At 41.6% G+C, this 21,825-nt stretch overlaps 1 protein-coding gene across 3 annotated transcripts in view; it reads left to right on the forward strand.

The window, feature by feature from the left end:
* Window positions 1-21,825, forward strand: part of ATP10B (ATPase phospholipid transporting 10B (putative)) — a 310,749-nt gene that overhangs the window by 167,703 nt on the left and 121,221 nt on the right. For all 3 annotated transcript variants that reach the window (XM_049708452.1, XM_049708451.1, XM_033432029.2), the window contains 2 exons: window positions 17,193-17,487; window positions 18,401-18,595. In XM_049708452.1, the coding sequence (XP_049564409.1) occupies window positions 17,213-17,487; window positions 18,401-18,595 (470 nt within the window). In that variant the 5' untranslated portion in view covers window positions 17,193-17,212. The remainder of the gene's footprint in view (window positions 1-17,192; window positions 17,488-18,400; window positions 18,596-21,825) is intronic.

Genomic DNA, 21,825 nt, shown 5'->3' on the forward strand with positions numbered 1-21,825 from the left:
CCAGAGAATCAGAGAATCATACTGTATGTATCATCTTCCAAGTTGAATTTTTGTTCAACATTATATTTTCATTGCTCAGCATTCTATTTATTTTACAAGACAGGTATAGGGTTTAACGCACCCATTCTGGAATTAGACAGGCTGGGTCACAGCCCAACTCTGGCACTGACAGCTATGAGACCTTGAGTAACTGCTTAAACTTCTCTGTATCTTAGTTTGCTCATCTATAAAATGGGAATGATAATAGTACCCTTATCACAGGATTGGCAAGGGAATTAAATGAGTTAATATTCACATGCAAAGTGCTTACAATTGTACCTACAGCAACATGATAAGTAAACCTGTAGAGACTTATTAACTATTACTTTGCAGCTTATTGATGGTGATATAGTTCAATTTTAACCGCCATATAATATTCCATTTTATAAACATGCTATAATTTATTTTTTTATTCTATGTTTGATGGATTTTTAAGTTGTTTCTAGTTTTTAACTTTTACTAAATGATGGTGCATTGAACATTTCTGAATATGTCTCCTTCTTTACACGTGTGCGCGTTTCTCCAGGGTATCTACCTAGAAGTGGAAATGCTCAGTCCAGGGCCATGTGCACTTTCCACCTGGCTTGATAAAGCTAATTTGCTTTCCCAAGTGGTCATAACAATCTAAGAAAGTGCCCATTACAGCTCATCTTCCCCAAATCCCAACGTAATTCGACTTCTTATTTTTTGCCCATCTGATGTCGTAGCAAGGTATCACTTTGTTGTTGTTTAAATTCGTATTTCCCTGATCAGTAGTGAAGCTGGAAATAATTTCATGTGATTTGGAGGCATTTGGGTGCTCTCTTCTGCGAACAACCTGTTCTTATCATCTCTCATTTTTCTTCAGGGTTGTTTCCCTTTTCCTTTTTGAATTTGTATCTATAATAACGTTACAGAAATATCTTCCCAATCTGTGACTTGTCTTTCCACATTCTTTAGGGCATAGAAATTTTAATAGAGTCAAATTTATCAAACTTTAATTATTGATGCCTGTGCCTTAAGAGTTCCCTCTCAACCCCAAGGTCATAGGGATTTTCTCCTATATTTTGTTTTAAATTCCTCTCCCCAGGAGGGGAGCATTGGCTACACCTGCGATTGTTTTTGTACGTGCAGTGTGAAATAGAAATTGGCTGCTTCTGTATGAGTTAACGGTGATCTCAACACTATTGATGGAGCAGTCCGTCCACCCACACTGATTTGTAAGCCTACCTCTGTCGCTTATTGAGTCCCCATATGTACACGGGTCTGTTGCCCAGCTCTCTGGTGTGTATCATCTGTCTGCTTGCTATCCTAGTGCCAGGGCGCACTGCCTGAATCTCAGTCTCTAAAGGGTCTTTAGTCCATGAGAACGCTGGTTTTTTGGCCTCGTGCAGATAAATCAAATCATAGTCAGGATGGATTTTCCCCTGTTCAGACAGCTCTTCCAGCTTTATGTAGGACAAGTCTCAGTGCCACAGGGACACAGCAGAAGGGAGAAATAGGTTTAACTCAAACTTGCATCTTCCCTCTCTTCTCAATAGATACCCTGTTGTGTTTCAGACTCCAAAACCCATACGTGCATCCTGCCACCATCAGAGTTTACTCTACATGATGCTGTACTCAACAGTACCCACCAACTCTACTTGATAGCAAAGCCATTTTGTCTTTCTAATGGTCCAAAGAAAGGGAAAGGTGCCTAGATGCAATATTTATAGCCTGGATAGTTATGAAGCACTTGGGACAGGAACCATTATACTGGAGATGTAAAACATCACCAAATCCCCACACGCACAACTCTAAAAAGTTGAGAAAATTGGAAATAAATTATCTGCTTACCAGATGGAGTGTCATCTCCTTGGCTCTTTCGTAAAAGGCCAGAAGGAAGTGATTAGGAGGTGGGAAGGAGAGTGAGTGTAGCTACCTACATGTGTTAATTTGCTTTTATCTCAATTTTCTGTATCAGAATAATAGGCCAAACAAAGTGCCCCAGAGAGAATGCTGATTTTGCTTTATTAATCAGGTAACAAAACCCCTGCAACACCCTAAGTAAATGTTTAAATGGTTGCAACCCCCCCTGGGCACCAGGAAATGTCAGTGGGTCTGCTTCAGCAGCCTCAATCAGAATTCAATCAGGCAAGAACATAAAAAGCAAGGCCCAGTGGTTTTTCTAAACATCCAGGATCTCTCACCAAGGACTGAGGTTTAATGAAGAGGGGAGAACTGGGCCTCAGGGACCAAGTCTTCAGAAGGGGTATATTTCCTGGAGAAGTGCACAGCCCCCGAGCTCCACCAAGCAGTCCAGCCAGGGCACATCACTCTGCCATTCTCTTTCAAGCTGATCATGGCTGATTGATTTATCACTGTGCTGCTGCTCCCCTATCTCCATGGGCCTTTGCCATTTAAGGCAGAAGAGTATTTAAATGGTGAAACCCGTTTTCCTACTTTCTTCCCATTTCTTTTTTGTCTATTTTCTCTCTCCTTCTGTCTCTGGGTTTATGATCTCACCGTAGGAAACCACAGTCAGTTTCTCCTTTACAATTTTGTAGACCTCCATTCACTCACCCGATATTAACAAACTCTTCTTTACTGTGGGAAACAAACATTAACAACTGTGGTCTATTATTCTTCACAAAGCCGTATGTGGATCTGTGTGCCCCTGTCCTGAAGGTAAATTGTGCATATTACCAAAAAGGAAAAAGAGTATGTGATGTTGTCACATGCCAATGCAAAGTCTCTGTCCAGAAATTTGCTCGCTTGCAGTTTACTGGGTCTTAAAATAGCCAGAGAACCTTTCAGAGTCTGAAATGAGGCAAGAAGCTTGTGATTAGCTCTTCTCAAGAGTCCAAAGTTACTGCCCACCCACACCAGCTCAGGGCTCTACCATAGTAGGAGAGATAGAAGGAGTGTGGGTCGCATGAGAAAGTCACTTAGTATCGTTTCAGATAGGAATAGAAGGATATGAAAACAAACAATCCACCAACAAATATTTAACTGATTGAGTCTCTTGCTGCCAGTGATCAAGTACTGTGGCACTTGGGTCAAGCTCTGTATTTTTCTCTAATTTGAAATGCTTTGTAACTTGAGAAATCGTAAAATGCCAAGGTAAAACCCAAATGAAGTCTGTAGTTTAATTAATTGTAGTGTACGGACACTAATTTCTCATTTTGACAAATGTATCCTGGTTTTGTAACGTTAGGAGAATCTCGGGTGAAGGAAATCTCTGTACTATCTTTGCAACTCTTCTGTAAACCTAAAATTATTCCAAAATCAAAAGTTTATTTTCAAACAAACAATCACAGGGCAATCACAGATGTCTAAAATTATAGGAATAAACATAAATGGCTCACACTGACATAGAAAAACCAAAAGCCATTTGTCCAGCCTATACATTAGGAAACTGATGTCAGCTCTACCGCTGATTATTTTTGTGACCTTAAGCACGTCACCTAACCTCTCTTCTTTTTATTTATGATTCCAGAGAAAAAGGGCAATCAGATTGATCTGCAAAATATGGAAAAGTTCAGAATTATCCACAGCCATACCCTCCAAGGCATGATTCCACCAAATATGAAAATTCAGTAGCAGCAGATTTACTTCTGCACATGTAGTTGACCCAGGCAATTTCAGTTGTGGTATATGCAAATATCATGGTATTTCTAACAGAACAAGGAACTAAAGAGGAAGAAGATGGTACATTGGAAGTAGAGATGGGAGTGACGTAATACTGAAAGATAAAGAATACTGAAAGCATGTGAATTGCGATCTTAGAACCGCACCCTGGGTCTGTAGGGAAAGCCTTTGCTGAGAGGTATGAGAGCATTTTGTTACAAGCACTTTGATCAGAATTCCTTCTGAGCAGAGTGAAGGACATGTAACACTGTGTTATGGGAAGGTAGTTTCAGAAGCACGTCCCCAATAATTTGCCCATCTCAAAAATCCAGTCATTCAGAGTCTCTGAGATCTGAGGAGCCAGAAATCAAAAGCTCTGAGTCATAAATCAACAATTTTGTTTTCATGCTTCATAACAGATGCTAGTGACAAACAAGATTAATTTCAAGTTTCTCGTGTTAGCTGAGGCAAACATTAAAATGTTCCAGGGAGCAGATTCTGAGTGAAATCGTGCCATACCTATGGTTATTTTAAAAGATAAATGTCATTGATATTGACATGCTACCTTGATTGCTTTGTTCAAAATATTTTTTATTACACTTTCAAACTTGATCGCAAGGAAGAACTTCTACTATGAGTTCTGAAGTTCCTTAACCACAGGTTCTCCTAAATGGGCATATTGAGGAACTTAACACCTACAGCTGGGGAGAACCAGTATAATACAGAGCCAGCCTACCTCAAAGGATTATTTGGAGGGTAAAGTGGAATACAGTCATACCTCATTTTATTGCACGTCTCAGATACTGCAATTTTTACAGATTGAAGGTTTGTGGCACATCTGCTTCGAGCGAGTCTACCGATGCCACTTTTCCAATGGCATTTGCTCACTTCGTGTCTCTGTGTCACATTTTGGTAATTCTCCCAATATCTCAAACCTTTTCATTACAGGTCATTATGGTGACCTGTGATCAGTGATCTTTGATGTTACTATTGTATTTGTTTTGGGGGCGCCACGAACCACACCCATATAAGACATTGAACTTGATTGTTAGTACATAAACTTAGTTGATAAAGCAGTGGCAGGACTTGAGAGGACAGACTCCAGTTTTGAAAGACGTTCTACTGTGGGTAAAATGCTATCAAGCAGCATTTCATGCTACAGAGAAATCGTGTGCAGCAAACTTCATTGTTCTTTTTAAGAAACTTGTACAGCCACCCTAACTTTCAGCAAGCACGACCCTGATCGGTCAGCAGCCATAGACATAATGCTCTTGCATATTTAATAGACTACAATGTAGTACAAACATAACTTCAAATGCCCTGGGAAACCAAAAAATTCATGTGACTCACTTTATTTTGCAGCATTCACTTTATTGTGGTGATCTGGAACTGAACCTGTAATATCTCTAAGGGTATGCTTGTAATAGAGTTGAAGTTCTTTGAAATTTTTAAAAATAATATTGATATACACATTTTTTATTCATCAGAGAAATCAAGCATGTCTTGGTGCCTATCATGGCACTGGGAAAGGAGGCATAAAGTGCTGACTGCTCCCACAAGACACTGGTGGGTAGAGTGGTGACTACCCTGTAGAAGCCCTCAATCCCAACAAGTACATAGGCTTAATATACAGAGCTGGAGCTAAAACGGGATAAGGACAGGGTACTACGAGGCACATGAGTTGCCCCTCAATCATATATCAGGACAAAGGAAGGCTTTCTGGGGGAGGTAACATCTAAGTCCTAAAAAAAAATGAACGGAAATTAGCTAGGTTTTGGGGGGATGGGAGCTAGGGAGTGCTGGTGGTGTTGGTTGTGACAGAGACAGGCACAAAAGGAAATAAAATAACGTCCTATGATTAGAATAGAGCATGAACGAGAGATTAACAAAAGATGAGCCTGGAAAGAGAGGCCATCGCTAGTTCACGGAGGGAAGGAGCTGTCAGTTATGTTAAAGTTTTGTTCCTTATCCTGTCTGAGGGAAACTGAAGCCAGAATGGGTTTTTTTTTGTTTTAATAAATTTATTTATTTTTTGCTGCATTGGGGGTTCGTTGCTGTACGCAGGCTTTCTCTAGTTGCGGCGAGCGGGGGGCTACTCTTTGTTTTGGTGCGCGGGCTTCTCATTGCGGTGGCTTCTCTTGAGGCAGAGCACGGCCTCTAGGCACACAGGCTTCAGTAGTTGCAGTGCGTGGGCTCAGTAGTTGCGGCCAGCAGGCTCTAGTGTGTGGGATCAGTAATGGTGGTGCACGGGCTTAGCTGCTCCGTGGCATGTGGGATCTTCTCGGACCAGGGCTCAAACCCATGTCCCATGCATTGGCAGGTGGATTCTTAACCACTGCACCACCAGGGAAGTCCCCAGAATGGGTTTTGAGCAAGGTTATGACATAAATGGATGGACAATTTGATGACGTCTTTCTGACTTTACTGTGGAAAAACAGATTGGGTGGGGGGGTGGGGTGGGGGGTTGGAAGCAGAAGGACAAACTATGAAACTGTTCAAGTAATCAAGGCAAGAGATGCGAGTGGCCTGGACTGGGGTGGTGGCAGTGGGCCCAGAAAAGAGTCAACAGAACTGACAGATATGTAGAGGTTACAATAAACAGGACTTGGTAACTGATTGGATACACTGGATGAGAGAAGAATCAAAAGCTTGGGCAACTGAAAGGGTAGCATTGCCATTCCATGGAGATAGGAAAGAGGGGGTAATAGCAGATGTAGGAGTAAAGATAATGAGTTTACTTGGAGGCAAACTGAGTTTGATATTCTTAAGAGATGTCCAAGTGGTGATGTCCAACAGACAGTTGGATCTTTCCTGAAATTTCTCTCCACTTTGAGAATAGAAGTTTGGAACATATGGAGGCCTTTTGAGAACCTTGTTATTAATATATTAATCTAATAAAAGAGGAGAAATAAAAATGAGAGAGTAAGTTATTTCTTTGGAAATAAGAGAATGTTCAGTCCAAAGTATGTGTGAGAGAGTAACTCAACCAAAACGGTTGGATGAAAAAGCTGCATTTCTGAAAAGAGAAAAGATCAGCCACTTAGCAATTATGTGCTGTGAGGTCATTTACCTTTTATGGAAAGGCTGGCATCTGGGGAGGAAATAATCTGCCCTCTGGCAATATCCCTCATCAGGGGCACTCATCCCCTTGATTTCAGAAAAGTCAGAGTGAATTAAAGCTGACGTGAAAGTGTGAGAGACATACATGGTCCTTCACCATTACCTGGTCCAATTCCTTCCTTTTATAGAGAAAGGAACTAAGACAAGACCCAGAGAGTGTGACTGACCTGCCCATGCTCACACAGCTGGTCAATGGGATGTGTAAGCCAGATGTCAGCTTGGTGTCTTATTCTGCCCTTTAAAATCCAGATGAGATCAACCTGAGCCCCCGTCCCATATCCTATGGAAAACCCCATGCCACCACTTCCCCTGCCCCCAACTTCTGTGAATGCCTGTGGGACTGACGTTTCTCCCAGTCATCTCTGGTTCTCATTCCCAGCATTGGCCAAATTTCTCACTCTCTACTCTTTCTTGTGGCTCTTCTTTTAGCTTCTCCCACTGGCATTGAGCCAAATATGGGGACACCTCCTTCTTGACTTTTAGACCTCTACCCCCAATCAAACGGTACCAATCAGACAAGGCCACTCTGTGTTGCAAAGTTTTACTAACAATTTTAAAGTAACATGGACGGATATTATATCACATTAGAATATCATACAAACAAAAAACAAGTTCATAGATACAGAGAACAGATTAGTAGTTGCTAGAGGTGGGTGTGGGCGGTGAAATGTGTGAAGAGAGTCAAAAGGTACAAACTTCCAGTCATAAAATTAAGTCATGTGTAGTGTACAACATGGCGACTATAGTTAATAATGATTTGAAAGTTACTAAGAGAGTAGATCTTAACAGTTCTCATCACAAGAAAAAAAAAATTTTGTTACTGTATATGGTGACAGATATTAACTAGACTTCTTGTGCTAATCATTTGCAAAGTATACAATTATAGAATCATTATGTTATACACCTGAAACTTATATAATGTTATATGTCCATTATACCTCAATTTTTAAAAATAGCCCCTCTGCCCTTTTTTGACAACACAAGCACCAACCTGCTCCCATCTTAATCTCATTTCTCATGCTTTGGGCAACTGATTCTCTCCCGTTCCCTTTCCTGTTTCCTCTTCCCCTTAATTCTTGTCCCCTTGCCATTCATCCCACGTACTAATCAGAGGATATTCCCTCCCTAGAGAAACTCTGGAGGTACCAGCTAAAATATCCATTTTTCTCACCCCACTTAACAAATCTGGTCCTACACTCTTTGCACTAAGCCAGGTGACTCGTCCATCTGACCTTGTAGAAAGCTCCTCCCAAATTTCCCAGGTCCTGCTCCCTGCCTGTCCCCACGTCAGGCTTTCCTGGGCTTGTTAGTCAGCATGCAACTCACATAAGCACGCGTATGTTTTGAGTGACGTGAGCTGAGCCTGCCAGTGTATACTATTGTCTTTTAATTGCTTTCAGCCCTGCAGACTTTGAACAACTTTCTTCACCCTGCAGCTCAGCACTGATTTATTCAGCTTCTGCAAGCAATTTATTCACTTTTAATTAGACCCAACTTATATTTTGTCGGTAAAACAAACCAAAAGAATTTATAAAGCAACTTTTAAGTGAAATCACGTTTCTGCCTGGAGGGATATAAAAAATGAAATTGCACATCTCATTTTACCTGCCTGTTACAAAGACAGGATTGCCCAGATTGTCTTTTTATTTCCCAAGACCTTTTGTCTTTCATTAAGGAAAAGACTTGGGAAATCAGGCTTGGAGTAGAGGGGAGAAAATGGGAAAAGGTCATTTTCAATAGAGAGCAGACATGTAAGCGCATAAGGCAGGGCCTCTCCAGGTTGGTTCTTTGGCAACCCCTGCCATAGAATATCTGGGAACTGGTTAAGAGAGCAGATTCCCCACCCTAGCCCCGGGCTTTCTGACTAGTAGGTCTGAGAGGTGGGGACAACAGATGGGGCTTCTCACTTGCCTATTCTTATACTTTCTGGACCAACGCCTGCTTCTGGACCAATACCCAAGCCCTCATATTCACTACTTGGCCACTTCTGCTTCCCCAGGAACTTGCCTCATCCTTCCTAGTCATCCAGGTTTTCTTCCATCTCTGACAACCACCACTCCTTGATGTCTGCATTTATTCAATTCCCCGTTGATAGCCTATCCAGTTACCTTTCCTGTGTGTACATCTCATGTCTACAATTATTTTGTTAGGTCAGGAACTGTGCATTACAGATCAGTCTCTCGGCCAAACACCCTGCGTGCAGTCCTGGGCTCCCTTTACTACACCAGTGTTTCCAACCTTTCAGAGCCCAAAGATCTCTTTTGTCATCAAAGAATTTTACAATCTCCACCTGGAATTTGCTATAATTTTAATTGAAAAATGCACAGCAGCTGAATCCGATTGTGTATTTGGTAATGACTTTATACAAATTTACAATATATCTATCTTAAAAGTATCTGCCACACTTTAAAATAGGGGCTCTCATATGTAGGCAGCATATAATGTGTTCCATCTACAGACTGTGCCAGACGCACATGGGAATTCTCTGACCTCTTGCTGTCAGCGGTCTACCTCAAGGGCAATGTTGAAGGGCCAGAGTTTAGGAGCTACTCTCTTGGCCTCAAATTTGAAGCAGGACACGCAAGTAGAAGGTGTCAGAGTATTTGGAAAATGTAAACTCTTCCTTCAGCTAACGGCAATAATGACGTTCTGACCATGTCCTGTCGTCATGCTGCCACGTTACTCCAGTAGCACTCACTGGATTAATCTGTTATTTAACTCTCTGAAGAAACGTCTTTTAATCTGCGACCTGGCAGAGACAACCAATACCCACCAAAGATTCTGTGTGCTTCCCACGTAGCCCAGCCTCCCTTGCAGTTAGGATGAGGCCATGTAACTGATTCTGGCCATTTGACTATGAGCAAGGTAATGTTATTCACTTCTGGGTCCTTGTCATGGTTATATTTAAAGCCACATGTTGAGATCATGGGGTGGAGGGAGCCTGGATCCCTGAGTCACTGGATGGAGGTGAATTACTTGGACCTGCAAACTCTTCGTAGATTGTGCTAAACCACTGAGATTTGGAGGCTTATTTGTTTCACAGCCTAGCCCAGCTTAAAAGTGAAAAAAGAGCTTTTAAGGAAAGGAACTACTAAATGCCTAGATCCATGCACCAAGAAAAAGGGAGAGAGAGAGAGAGAGGGAGAGCTTGGAGTGTTTGAGAATATTAAGCAGCAAGGAAAGAGGTAGGCAGGAGCTGCATCCTATAAAGAAATGTAGGCCACAGGGAGAAGTCTCGATTTTGTACAAAGGCAATCAATCATAAAGAGCATTAATAAGAGAACTGACATGATCTAACTTACACTTTAGAAAAATAACTCTGGCTGCTATGTGAAGGCTAGATTGGAAAGGGAACAAGCAAGGATGTAGGAACCAGTTAAAAGTTTGTTGCAGTCATCCAAGACAAGAGGTGCTAATGCCTTTTTTTAAATGGAAGCAGTAGAAATGTTGAGAAGCTGATGGATTTGAAGAATATTCAGAAGACAAAAATGGATAGAACACAAAGATAGATTGGCTGTATCAAATGAAGGAGGAATCAAAGTTAATGATTAGGTCATTTGGGTAACTGGAGATGCTATTCATAGAAATAAGGACTACTGGAGCCAAAGTGAATTTTGGAGAGAATCCAGGAGTTCTAGAAATGATAGAGTTGAGATACTCAGCAAAGAAGTAGAGATGGCAGGTAGGCAGTGGGATTACCACTGTCCAATACTCCATGAGTGAGGTTTGAGCTCCAAATACACTGAATGGGAGATAAGCTTGCTGGATCACTGGTGGTGCCCTAAATGCTAATGAACTCGGAGGATAATGACGTTTAACATGGCAGAAATATCTTCTCATCTGTTTAAAAAATAGTTGTCCTTGAAAATCTGTTGGAGTAAGTCTTTTATGGACTGAGGAGCTAAGAGAAAATCAATCAGGTAAAAAACATTAACTAGACTCGTGATGGACACTGAGTGTGGCGTGCTGATAATACGTAAGTTTTATAAAAATCTATCTTTTGATCGTTCCTTTCCCACAAAGGTCCTATAGGATTTCATTTGTCAGGTATTTTCATTCTCTTCTACAGAACTGCATCCTTTGGTTAATTTTATTTAAGGTGATTGCTGTTTCGTTCTCACTCTCCCCACACCTTTCACACTCCTCCCACTTTCACCAACCTCTAAAAGCAGCCATCCGCACCCCACCCTGTGCAAGGGCCTGCAGACTCGGTTCTTATTCAGTATTTCTTCCTCTCTAGAGGAAGGCAGCATCTGGCATCCTAATTATAGGACACGTTTTGTGGTCTGTGAATGAGGCACAGTCACAGCTTTTGCCCTTCCCTTTGGGAAGGACAGAGCACCGTCTAGTACTTTCAGGAACTGTTGGCACATAGCAGCTCTATGTAGACTCCTGTACTGAATTCAAGGCCAATGGAGACTCTGAAGTTGAGGCATCCGCAAGGCTTCTGCCCGAGCTGCACTCTACTGCAGGATAAGGTCTCCCCTTTGACCATTCCTTTCTCATGAAGCCTTACTGAACTTTCCTGGACGGGTCCCAGAACTAGAAACCTTAGTGAGCGGCTCTCAAACCATGATTTCTGTTTTCTGGCCTGCAACCAAAGACATTTCTTTGAATCTAAGACGCTATCAATTTAATAATGTTGTGAGGAAGCCTGCCGGCTAGCTCAGTTGGTAGAGCGTGAGACTCTTAGTAATGTTACGAGGGTAAAAAAACAAAGAAACATTACCATATCAATAATGTGACACGTCCTAGGTTCAAAACAAATGTGAAAAAAAAAAGTTGGACTTCCCTGGTGGCACAGTGGTTTAGAATCCGCCTGCCAATGCAGGGGACACAGGTTCAATCCCTGGTCCAGGAAGGTCCCACATGCCACAGAGCAACTAAGCCCGTGCACCACAACTACTGAGCCTGTACTCTAGAGCCCGCGAGCCACAACTACTGAGCCTGCGTGCCACAACTACTGAAGGCTGCACGCCCAGAGCCCATGCTCCACAATAAGAGAAGCCACTGCAATGAGAAGCCTGCGCCCACAACAAAGGTTAGCCCCTGCTCACCTCAATTAGGAAAAGCCCATGCGCAGCAACAAAGACCCAACACAGCCAAATTAAAAAAAAAAAAAAAAAAAAAAAGGTATACCTCAGATTCTAGCAAATATAGGTTTTCCTGAAATGGAGTAGGAAGAAATGACAGGTTCTACAGAGAAATTACTCTATTTCTGTTTCTTCATCTGTAAAATGAGTATGGGTAAAATTGGTAAAAGACTACATAAACGTGAGGGCCATTTCCTTAAGCAAATCCAGTCAACATAAATGGAAAAAGCAAAATGAATAAGAAATTGATGATAAGATTGTTTTATTGCAAATCTTTCCTTGATCTAGTAAAATGTTTGGGGAATGGATAGGAATGTGGTCACTGGACTTTTGCTTTAATTCAGGGTTGATGAAAAACCTTTTATTGCTGTTGCCTCTGTTGTGAAACTTCTGTGAGAAGCAAACAAAAATCTTACAAAACATGTTAGCAGTCTTTCCTGCAGTAGTTGGAAATACCTCAAATAATGAAAATGGCTGATACTTTCTGGGTGATTGGTGATGTTTCTGAACCTGGTTTCCAGATAGCAAATAGAGTTATAGATGGTCTAGGACAAATGTTGTAGTAACAGGACAACAGTTTTATTTTAATAAAAGTCGGACCTGTTAATGCCTATTAAAAAAAATAATGTGTGTCAAACTCCTAATTTCAGTTATCAGTGCTTTAGCACAAAGCCAAAGTTGATTAAGCTTTTAAAAAGTGAGTTGACTTGAAATAAAATATACTGCATTTAATAAAACAAATGTTATTAGGGTATAGCAAGAATTAGAAAGATGACCCAAGAATGCTTGCAATTTGGGGAAAACTGATATAATTGATAGATTTGAGGACACACTAACCCCAGACTATTTCTTCTAAGGTGGTTATTGTTTAACTCAGTGTCTAACAGGAAATTGTTTTTGTAAGATTTACACATTTTGTCCTCAGGGTGGAGTGCTTTAAAAACCCCTGTGGTTAACTGAGGATGAAACTTTCTTAGATTCTAATTAATTCTAATATCAGGGTAGTGTACTATTCTTCAAGAATCTAAGTGTAGATTAAACTTAATTTTATAGGGTCCCCCCGCTCCCACGGTCCTGACCAACTGATATCCTTTTCAGAGAACTGTACATGAAGGGAAAATAATTTTCTAGTAACAACTTTTTCCTGCTTTCTAACCCCACTTGGGTCTTTCCATTTTTAAAGTCAACATGTTTGCTGTAGCCACAGGAAGCCTGCAAATGTGGCTTCTTCCTAGGTTGCTCACTTACATCCAGACACACACACACAATTTTATGCAGTTACTTCTCATCTCTTGATCTCAGCTCAGTGAACCCCACCTCCTCAGGGACGGGGTCACATCCCTCTGTCCTGCAATCACATTGCACCCTCTTCTCCTTTGTGGCACTTATCCTGACAAAGGTTCAATAAGTATTTTTTTGATTCAATGAATAACTGGTTAATTGACCCCTAAGAATAAAAATGGAATTTGCTAAAGATGGGGTTTAGCTGAGTTCATTAAAATGTAAAAGCAAAGAACTAGGGTTAATTGAAAACGTGAGCCAGGCAGGATAGAGAAAGTTTGGGAATAAGAACAGAATTTCCTAGCAAACTCTAATTAACCCAGTATTTTAGACTAATGGTCCACCGTATAGAAATACTCCCCACACACACCCCATCTAGGGGACATTCTGCCCAGTGGAAAAGTGATATTAGTGCCAGAGAGGATTACTGTCTCAAGCCAGAGGTGATCTGAGTGTTCATTAGCAAAATAAGATAATCCCCAAGTTTATTGTTAGTGGAAGGTGCCATTTCGGGAAAATTAGAATGAGAGAGAGATTTTACAATCGGAAGGACCTTGGAGAGTTGCTTCAGATATGCCCCTCCCTTTCTGAAAGCAGTAATAAACCACACCTCGGATAAAAGAATTGCACAATCCCCCTTTGTTTCCTGTTCTACTTTTGGAAAGAAGTGCCTTCTCTGGAGCAAAGGGGAAGCATTGGGTTACGGAGCTGCCTCCCCGTCTTGGTCCGTCCAGCCCATTCTCGTGTGCTTCACGCGGCCTGGGGCCCACAGCTCTGCTCGCCGCTTCCCTGCCCAACACCCTCCAGGACTTCTTACTCTCAGCGTAATAAATAGCTCTAACAGGCCACCTCGCCCTTGCCTGCCTCTCCACCCTCACCTTTTGCTACTCTTTGTCCCCTACTTCATGGCCTCTATAGAACAGTCCTATAAACTTTGTAGAACCAGTTCTTCTACCTGGAACACGCTTCCACAACCTCCTACCTAGCTAACTGTGTATATATACACATACGCATATATGTATACACACACATATACATACACACCATTGAAGTGTCTTGCTCCTTAACCCATAACTACTTTAGGATGGATTTCCTGCAAACAAGAGCAATTTCTTTCTTTTCTTTTTTTTTTTTAGTATATATTGATCATCTGCTTTGTGAGAGGTCGTATGCAAGCTGCTAGATAATCCAAAAGACATGATATATGGCCCCTTCCTTCAGATTCTTTGTTTCAAATGACTAATGAAAAAGAGCTTATTTATTAAATTCATATATATTATTATTTAATTAAGTACTGACTAAATATAGCCAACTGCTGAAAAGGCTGGATCAGGTAATACATGTATGCGCGGGGAGAAGAAGTAAGATTTCAATGCATGCAGGAGTTAGGAAATGACACTAAAGTCAATGCAAGGGAAAGCAGAGCTGACATGGTTTACTGTTGACATCATCTGAGTACCTACCTCTAACCATACTTAAATATAATCTAGCTAAATAAGTCAGTTTCCTTCCTCCCCTTATTTTTCTTTAGCTTCTTCTTGCTGACCTCTTTGTTGCTTTTTATTTTTTATTAATTTTTATTGGAGTATACTTGCTTTACAATGTTGTGTTAGTTTCTGCTATACAGCAAAGTGAATCAGCTATACGTATACATATATCCACCCTTTTTAGGATTTCCTTCCCACTTAGGTCACCACAGAGCACTGAGTAGAGTTCCCTGTGCTATACAGTAGGTTCTCATTAGTTATCTATTTTATACATAGTACTGTATATATGTCAATCCCAATCTCCCCATTCATCCCACCCCACCCCCTTCCGCTCTTGGTTTCCATATATTAAGAACAATTTCTTATAGAACCACCATGTAATTATCATAATCAGAAGATTTAACATTATTAAGATCCTGTTTCTAATCCACATTTCATATTTAAATTTTTCCCATTGTCCAATAATGTCTTTTATACCTATTTTATCTCCCCCGGTCCAGGAGCCAATCCAGGATCACACATTACTCTTAGTTGTCATACCTTTTTAGTCTTCTTTAATCAGAAGCAGTTCCTCTGCTTTTCTTTGACCTTTGACCAACCTAAGCCAGTAGTTCTGGAGACCAGCCCCCAGGTTGAGATTTTTCAGTGTGTCCTTGTGACTACCACAGAAGTGACGTTCTCAGTATATCGTATCAGGAGACCCAACATATCCAGTTATCCCAAAATGGGTGGTGTTTGCTTTGATCTCTTGGGTAAGGTGGTGTCTGCCACATTTCTCCACTACAAGGTGATTCTTTTCTTTTTCTTTAACCATTGTAATTAATAACTTGAAGGAAAGATACTTTGAAACTATGCAAATATTCAGTTCCTCATCAAACTTCATCTACTTGTTTGGCATCCACTTTATATCTGCTTTGCTTTTAAGTAAGCTCATTTTACACTGTTAATAAAGAAAAGAAAAGAATATAATATGATAAGTGGACTTTCTCAATTGCCCCACCTAACATACCTGCATCTCCCGTGTCAATCCAGTCTTCCTTTGTGAAGACCTTATCACGTAAAATTGACAGACATGTGATATGTATGGCATTAGCCAAGGCAAGATTTCTTGTTTGCATTTTCCACTCTATTCATGAATGAGCTTTTCCTTTCCTTTCCTTTCCTTTCCTTTTATAATAATAATATTTTTGAAAAAGAATCCGTGAAAGGGGCATTTATTTTAATAATGAGAAAGAAGATATACATGATTATTTCGGGCTTACCACATGTCATAATATTGCTTTTGTCTCGTTATGATGGGCGTCAGTAACTGCATTTACTTTTTTTCATGCTTGATACAAGGGCTCACTTAAGACTCTGAAGAGCTTCTTTCAGCCTTGGGGTCTGTGCATTAGAAATCATTTGGGTTCATTAAAGTCATGAGGAGAATTAGGGTAAGGGTCAGATCATAGGAGCATCAGGAAGGTAAACTATTACCATTTAAATGGGAAATGGAACTTCTCCTTTAGTGAATCACATTTTCAATGACAGATGGGGTTGCTCACTGTGAGATTAATAATGCCTGCCATTCACTCATCCATTTATTCAAAAGAAAATCATCCTGCAAGCCTACTAGGTGAGAAGCAAACTGTCTACAGCTTCTAACCTTATAAAGTATGTATTTGAATTAATTCTACTGGGTCTCTAAGCAAGATGTGGCCAAAAGGAACCTTGAGAGCTTGCTTATAGGTTCTATTAAAAGAGCTCAGAAACTGGAATATCCTAGATAAAGCAGCCTCCTTCCTCCATCTAGGACTAAGGGCTCAGTTTCAGAAACCACCAAATGGAATGGCAAGAAAGAAAGGGGTCTCCAACCCTCACCCCCAGACAACCAGATCAGGAAAAGCCCACGGCGTTCATGGAACCGCATTCAGTGCAGTCCAGTCACCTCAGGCCCAAATTTCCTAGGAAAGAGACTTTCTCTTGTTTCATCAATCACTCTCACGTGAGGTTCTGACCACAAATGAGCGCCTCTGAAATATCATCAGTATCAGAAAACTTTAGAGTGAGGGAAAACCTAGAGAATAAACAGCTTTCCCTTTAAGACACGTCTCCACTTTTTATACTGTCCAATTTGTTCCTCACAAAAGGCTTGTGAAAAAAATTAGAGTAAGACTAGGTCTCCTCAAACTCTGGTGAGGACACAACCCCAGAGAGGTGAAGGGGCAGTTTGGAGTCAGGAATGAACCAGAGCTAGAATTCTGAGCCCTGGGTTCACAGTCCTCCAGGCCACACTTTTGCCCCATCGAGGTCATCTACACCCTCTCCATACCATCGACCAGCTGAAATGCTTTCATGGCACTTATCAGAGTGTTAGTTGCATTTTATTTATATGATCATCTGCTTAATGTCTCTCACCCTAGAATGTATGAATTATAGGGATTGAACATATTTTTCTCACCTCGTGTGCCACAGTCTACCTTGGGTGGTTGGGTGGACAAGTGGATGAGCCAATATGCCACCCGTGTGTTGTAAACATATCCACACCTCGCGCTGACAAGCCTCATATTTCTCCTGACTACGGTGATTTCATGTCCTTTCTCAGATCGTAGCTTGCTGCCAGACATGGCCCTCTCAGTGGACTCGTCTTGGTACCGGTGGCAGTGGCGAGTCAGAAATGGCCTCCCACGGTCTCCATCAGAAGCCACACCACTGCTGTCCCCAGAGGAGGGGGCGCAGAACTACAACCTGGCGCAGCAGCGGGTCGTGTTCCCCAACAACAACGTATCCCACCGGGATTGGGCCAAGGTCTCCAGGAGATACTCTGGCAACAGAATCTGCACCACCAAGTATACCCTCTTCACCTTCCTGCCCCAGAATCTCTTGGAGCAGTTTCACAGGTATACGACCACTTGACTGAACAGTACACACTTTAGAGCCAAGTATTTGCCACTCAGATGAACTCAGAAATGCTACCCTCTGGGCCAAATGCGTGTACCTTGAGAAGCTTTGTCATTCATTCAGTATTTATCAGATTCTACTCTGTGTTAAGCCATGTGTCGTGTATTAGAGATACATGAGCGAAAAGAAAAAGACACATTGTCCTGACTATATTGGCTAGTGAAAGAGACAGATATTGATTTTAGGAATTATGTAAATTGGTGTAAACTATAATTCAGATAGATACTTCCAAGGAGAAGGATATGGTGCTATTAGAGTGAGTACAAGAGAAATCGGGCCTAGTTAGGAAAGTCAAGGAAGACTTCTAGGAGGAAGTAACTGTGGAAGTCTAATATGAAAGAAGAGAATGTGTTAACTAGGTGGAAAGAGGCAGAGAGAAGTCAGAGAAGGGAGCCAGAAGAATGTTCTTTCAAACAGACCTTCATGTGCAAAGGCACTGTGGCAAGAGGGAGAAAGATGCACTTGGAAAACGTAAAAGTGCAAGCCAGTCTTTTGAGATAATATATGCAAAATTATCTTTTAATTATAAAGCAAAATATGCACCTAGACATTATCCTAAGTTTTGTAATTATTAGCACCTATCATTTATTGAGCAACTACTATACTCTGGAACCCTCCATTGCATACATAACAAATATTCATCCCAGGTAATATTTATAGGAGCCCTTTAAAGTAGATAGTACTATCCCCATTTTAAATGGATTTGACTTTAAAGCCCTTACCATGATGTTCGAGGTGACACTGAAAGAGAATGTCATTTTTAGTTGGCAAGGGCTAATAGGGAAGCAGTAATGCGGCAAGTATATTTCTCTTCTCCACGGTTTTCATTCATACCTTGCTTGCCCCTTCCAGATGGGCTAACCTCTATTTCCTGTTCCTGGTGATTCTGAACTGGATGCCCTCCATGGAAGTCTTCCACAGGGAGATTACTATGTTACCGTTGGCCATTGTCCTGTTCATCACCATGGTCAAGGATGGCATAGAGGACTTCAAGAGACACCGCCTTGATAGAGAGATAAACTGCTCCAACATCCAGATATATGAAAGGTAAGGGAAATCATTCCTCTGTTTTCTCTGTGGCAAATAGATTATGCAAACTTATCAGTGTTTTCAAAAAATTGGTCTCTCTTCTCACATTAATTTTCTTCAATTCATGTAATTCAGTGATACTCAACCAGGGCAATTTTGCCCTGCAAGGAACTTTTGACAATGTCTGCAGATGTTTTTGGTTGCCATATCGGGAAGGAGGTTGCTACTGGCATTTAGTGAGTAAAAGCCAAGGATGATGCTAAACATCTTACAATATACGGGACAACCTTCCACAACAAAGAATTATGATCCAGCCCAAAATGTCAGTAGTGCTGAGATTTAGAAACCTTTAATTTAACTCATGTAAATGCCATAAGAGCAGAGTTGAAACCTCAAGAATTAAACTCTAAAATTGACTGAATCATCTCAGGAGACCAAGTTCAGGAACAGCTCTTTGGAGAGTGACAGGCAATGTCTCCCAAACAGGAAAATGTATACTGTTTTTAAAACATCTGTGGCTCTTGGCTAACACTCCTTGCTTTTAGAACTTAACCAGGTAGGTTTTAGGACCCAGAGTTGGCACACCTGTTCTTGGTTGCCTGGGGTGGAAAAGGAAGCTACCTGTGGGTGACGTCTGCATTCCAACAGGTGGAGTCTCAACAAATAGAAGGAAGTGACCTGGTGGGTACACACCTGTTCTCTGCAAGCTCTTTCCTTGTCATACTTCTCCCCTAGAGTTTATACACCGGCTTTTTACTTTTAGTTTTCCTTTTGAAAGAAGAGAGAAATTTTCAGCAGACAAGGCGAGTAAAAGATGTCAGGAACATCACTCGCTGACAGCTGAACAACGGAACTGATCAGGGAAGAACCTCTTTTATGGGGAGCTCAAGTGTCCTGCTATGAGAATTAAAGAGACGGGATTGAGCAGAGATGAGAAAGGAAGGCAAGGAAAGGCTGAAAAGGAAAGAAGACAGGAAACGAGTGGTGGTCTCCAACCTGCCCTTTGAAGGACGGTCCCACAAAGAGAACCCCAACAGACATTACCATGGGAATCAAATTAAGACCAGCAAGTACACGCTGTTGTCCTTCATACCCAAGAACATCTTTGAGCAGCTACACCGGTTTGCCAATTTCTATTTTGTGGGCCTTGTGGTTCTGAATTTTATCCCCGTGGTCAATGCTTTCCAGCCTGAGGTGAGCATGATACCGATCTGTATCATCCTGACGGTCACTGCCATCAAGGATGCTTGGGAAGACCTCCGGAGGTACAAATCCGATACAGTGATCAATAACCGAGAGTGCCTCGTCTATAGCAGGTAAAACGAAACACCCGGGGAAGTCTCGGCCCCAGCTCTGAGCTTTCTGTGGCTGCTGCCACCGCAGGTGCTGTTTCTAGAAGGATGGGGTAGGAAGATAGCATCATTTTATCACAGTGAAGCTGTTCAATTCTCCACAATGGGGATTATGGTTTAAAACTGAAAAACATAAAACAAAAGGAATTGAGGCTTGAGTCAATCGTTGATTAAAATTAGGAGGTTTTTATTATGTGACATTTTCTTTGCTGTTTCAAATGTGTTAGACATTTAAGAGTTTTGCATAAATTCACAACCATTTTAGGTCCAGTGTGGCCATGAGCACATTGGAGCAGGTTTGGAGACCCTTGGAGAAAAGTGGCATCACTGTTTTTCAGGAAAGCAGTAGGCAGTGTATTAGGAGAACCAGTCCTGGAGACACACTGCCTGGATTGAACGCTGTCTCCATCAATCGTTAACTCTGTGACCTTAGGCAAGTGACCTAACCTCTCTGAGACTCATTTTGTCCCTCGTAAAATTGGAACACTTCCTGAGGTGGTCGTGAGAATTGCATGTGATAATCCTTGGAAATTACTTAGCACTGCTCCTGATGTATGATAAATACTCAGTTTGCAAACTGTAATTGCTTTATTTTTAGAATGTGAAATGCACATTAGCTCGATCAAGACTGTCCTTAAGCTTTCTCTCTGATATCCCAACCCAAACAAACATGGCTCACCACCTGTCTTGCCATGTACTTTAACATAATTTTATACCTGTCGTTGTCTTAGAAAGACTCCATTGAGTCAAAAACCAAACTGGGTTGTTAGGAAAAGGACACGCTCTCGATCAGTAAGGGAAGAAAACAGAGTTACCGTGTGTCTCAACTTTGTGACAATTCATGTAGCCCAGAAAGAAGCAAGGGAATGGAGGCTGGGCTTGCAGTGAGATTGCGGTGACAAAGAGTGCTTTCTGGGCTGGCAATAAGAAACTTTGGATGAGTCAGTCACTTAGATGACTACAGCAGGTAGGGGCTTGACTTCCTGCCAAATAAGGGAAAAAGTCCATCTCTCTCAAGAAGCACCATCCCTCTGACTTGTTTCCTCTGACCTTATGGACCCCAAGACGTTCTGCAGTTGCTCTGGTCCTTCTTAGAGTGAAAGGCGCTTGCTCCGATGTGTGCCCTACAGCTGTTTAGGGGCTGCTTCTTTCTAAGAAGTTCTCTTCCCCGGGGGAGAACATGGAGCTTATGACTTGGAGCTGGCTGATGACAGTTTATGAGGCAGACTCCACTCGGAAAATTGTAGCCTGGGGAAGCTTCTAAGGAGATCATGTAATGCAAGGGACTCAGCTGTCTCCAGGGCACCCCTAAGAGAACTTCCGTACCTTCTCAGCAAAAGATGAGCTTCTGTTCTGTTTGCCTACAGGACCAAAATTGCACATCTAAAAATATTAATCTGAAGGTTTGGGTTTTTTTTTTTTTCAGCTGGATCTAATTGTCTTGAGTATTGTTAGCACACTGAATACCTAGAGTTGAGACTGAGTCATTCCTCACCTTTGAGTAAGGAAATTATAAAGAGAGAAAAAAAAAAAAAAACTATTGGAGTGTGCCGCCTTTCCTAAAGAGACTGATTTTTTAAGAAAACATTGTTTTTCTCTTGTCACCAATCCACCCCATCACTTTTTGTTTTCTGTCTTTCTCCTTTGTTGTTTTTCTCATGGAAGATGCACAGTGAGGCTGGTTCCTTGGGGAGGGATACAGGGGGACCTCAGCGAGCCTGGTTCTCTTCTCCCTGCTTTGCCAGAAATCCTCTGCCCTGAGCATCCCAGAAAAATAGGCCTGTACTTGGGGATAATCTCAGTGTCAATCAGATCGCAGACTGACCTGTGCTGGGTGCTGGCCTGATACAGGCCAGGCTGTTGTCATTCTGTTCTCAAAATAGCTTCCAGGAAAGT

The sequence above is a fragment of the Orcinus orca genome, chromosome 3, assembly GCF_937001465.1.
Source record: "Orcinus orca chromosome 3, mOrcOrc1.1, whole genome shotgun sequence".
NCBI classification, from domain to species: domain Eukaryota; kingdom Metazoa; phylum Chordata; class Mammalia; order Artiodactyla; family Delphinidae; genus Orcinus; species Orcinus orca.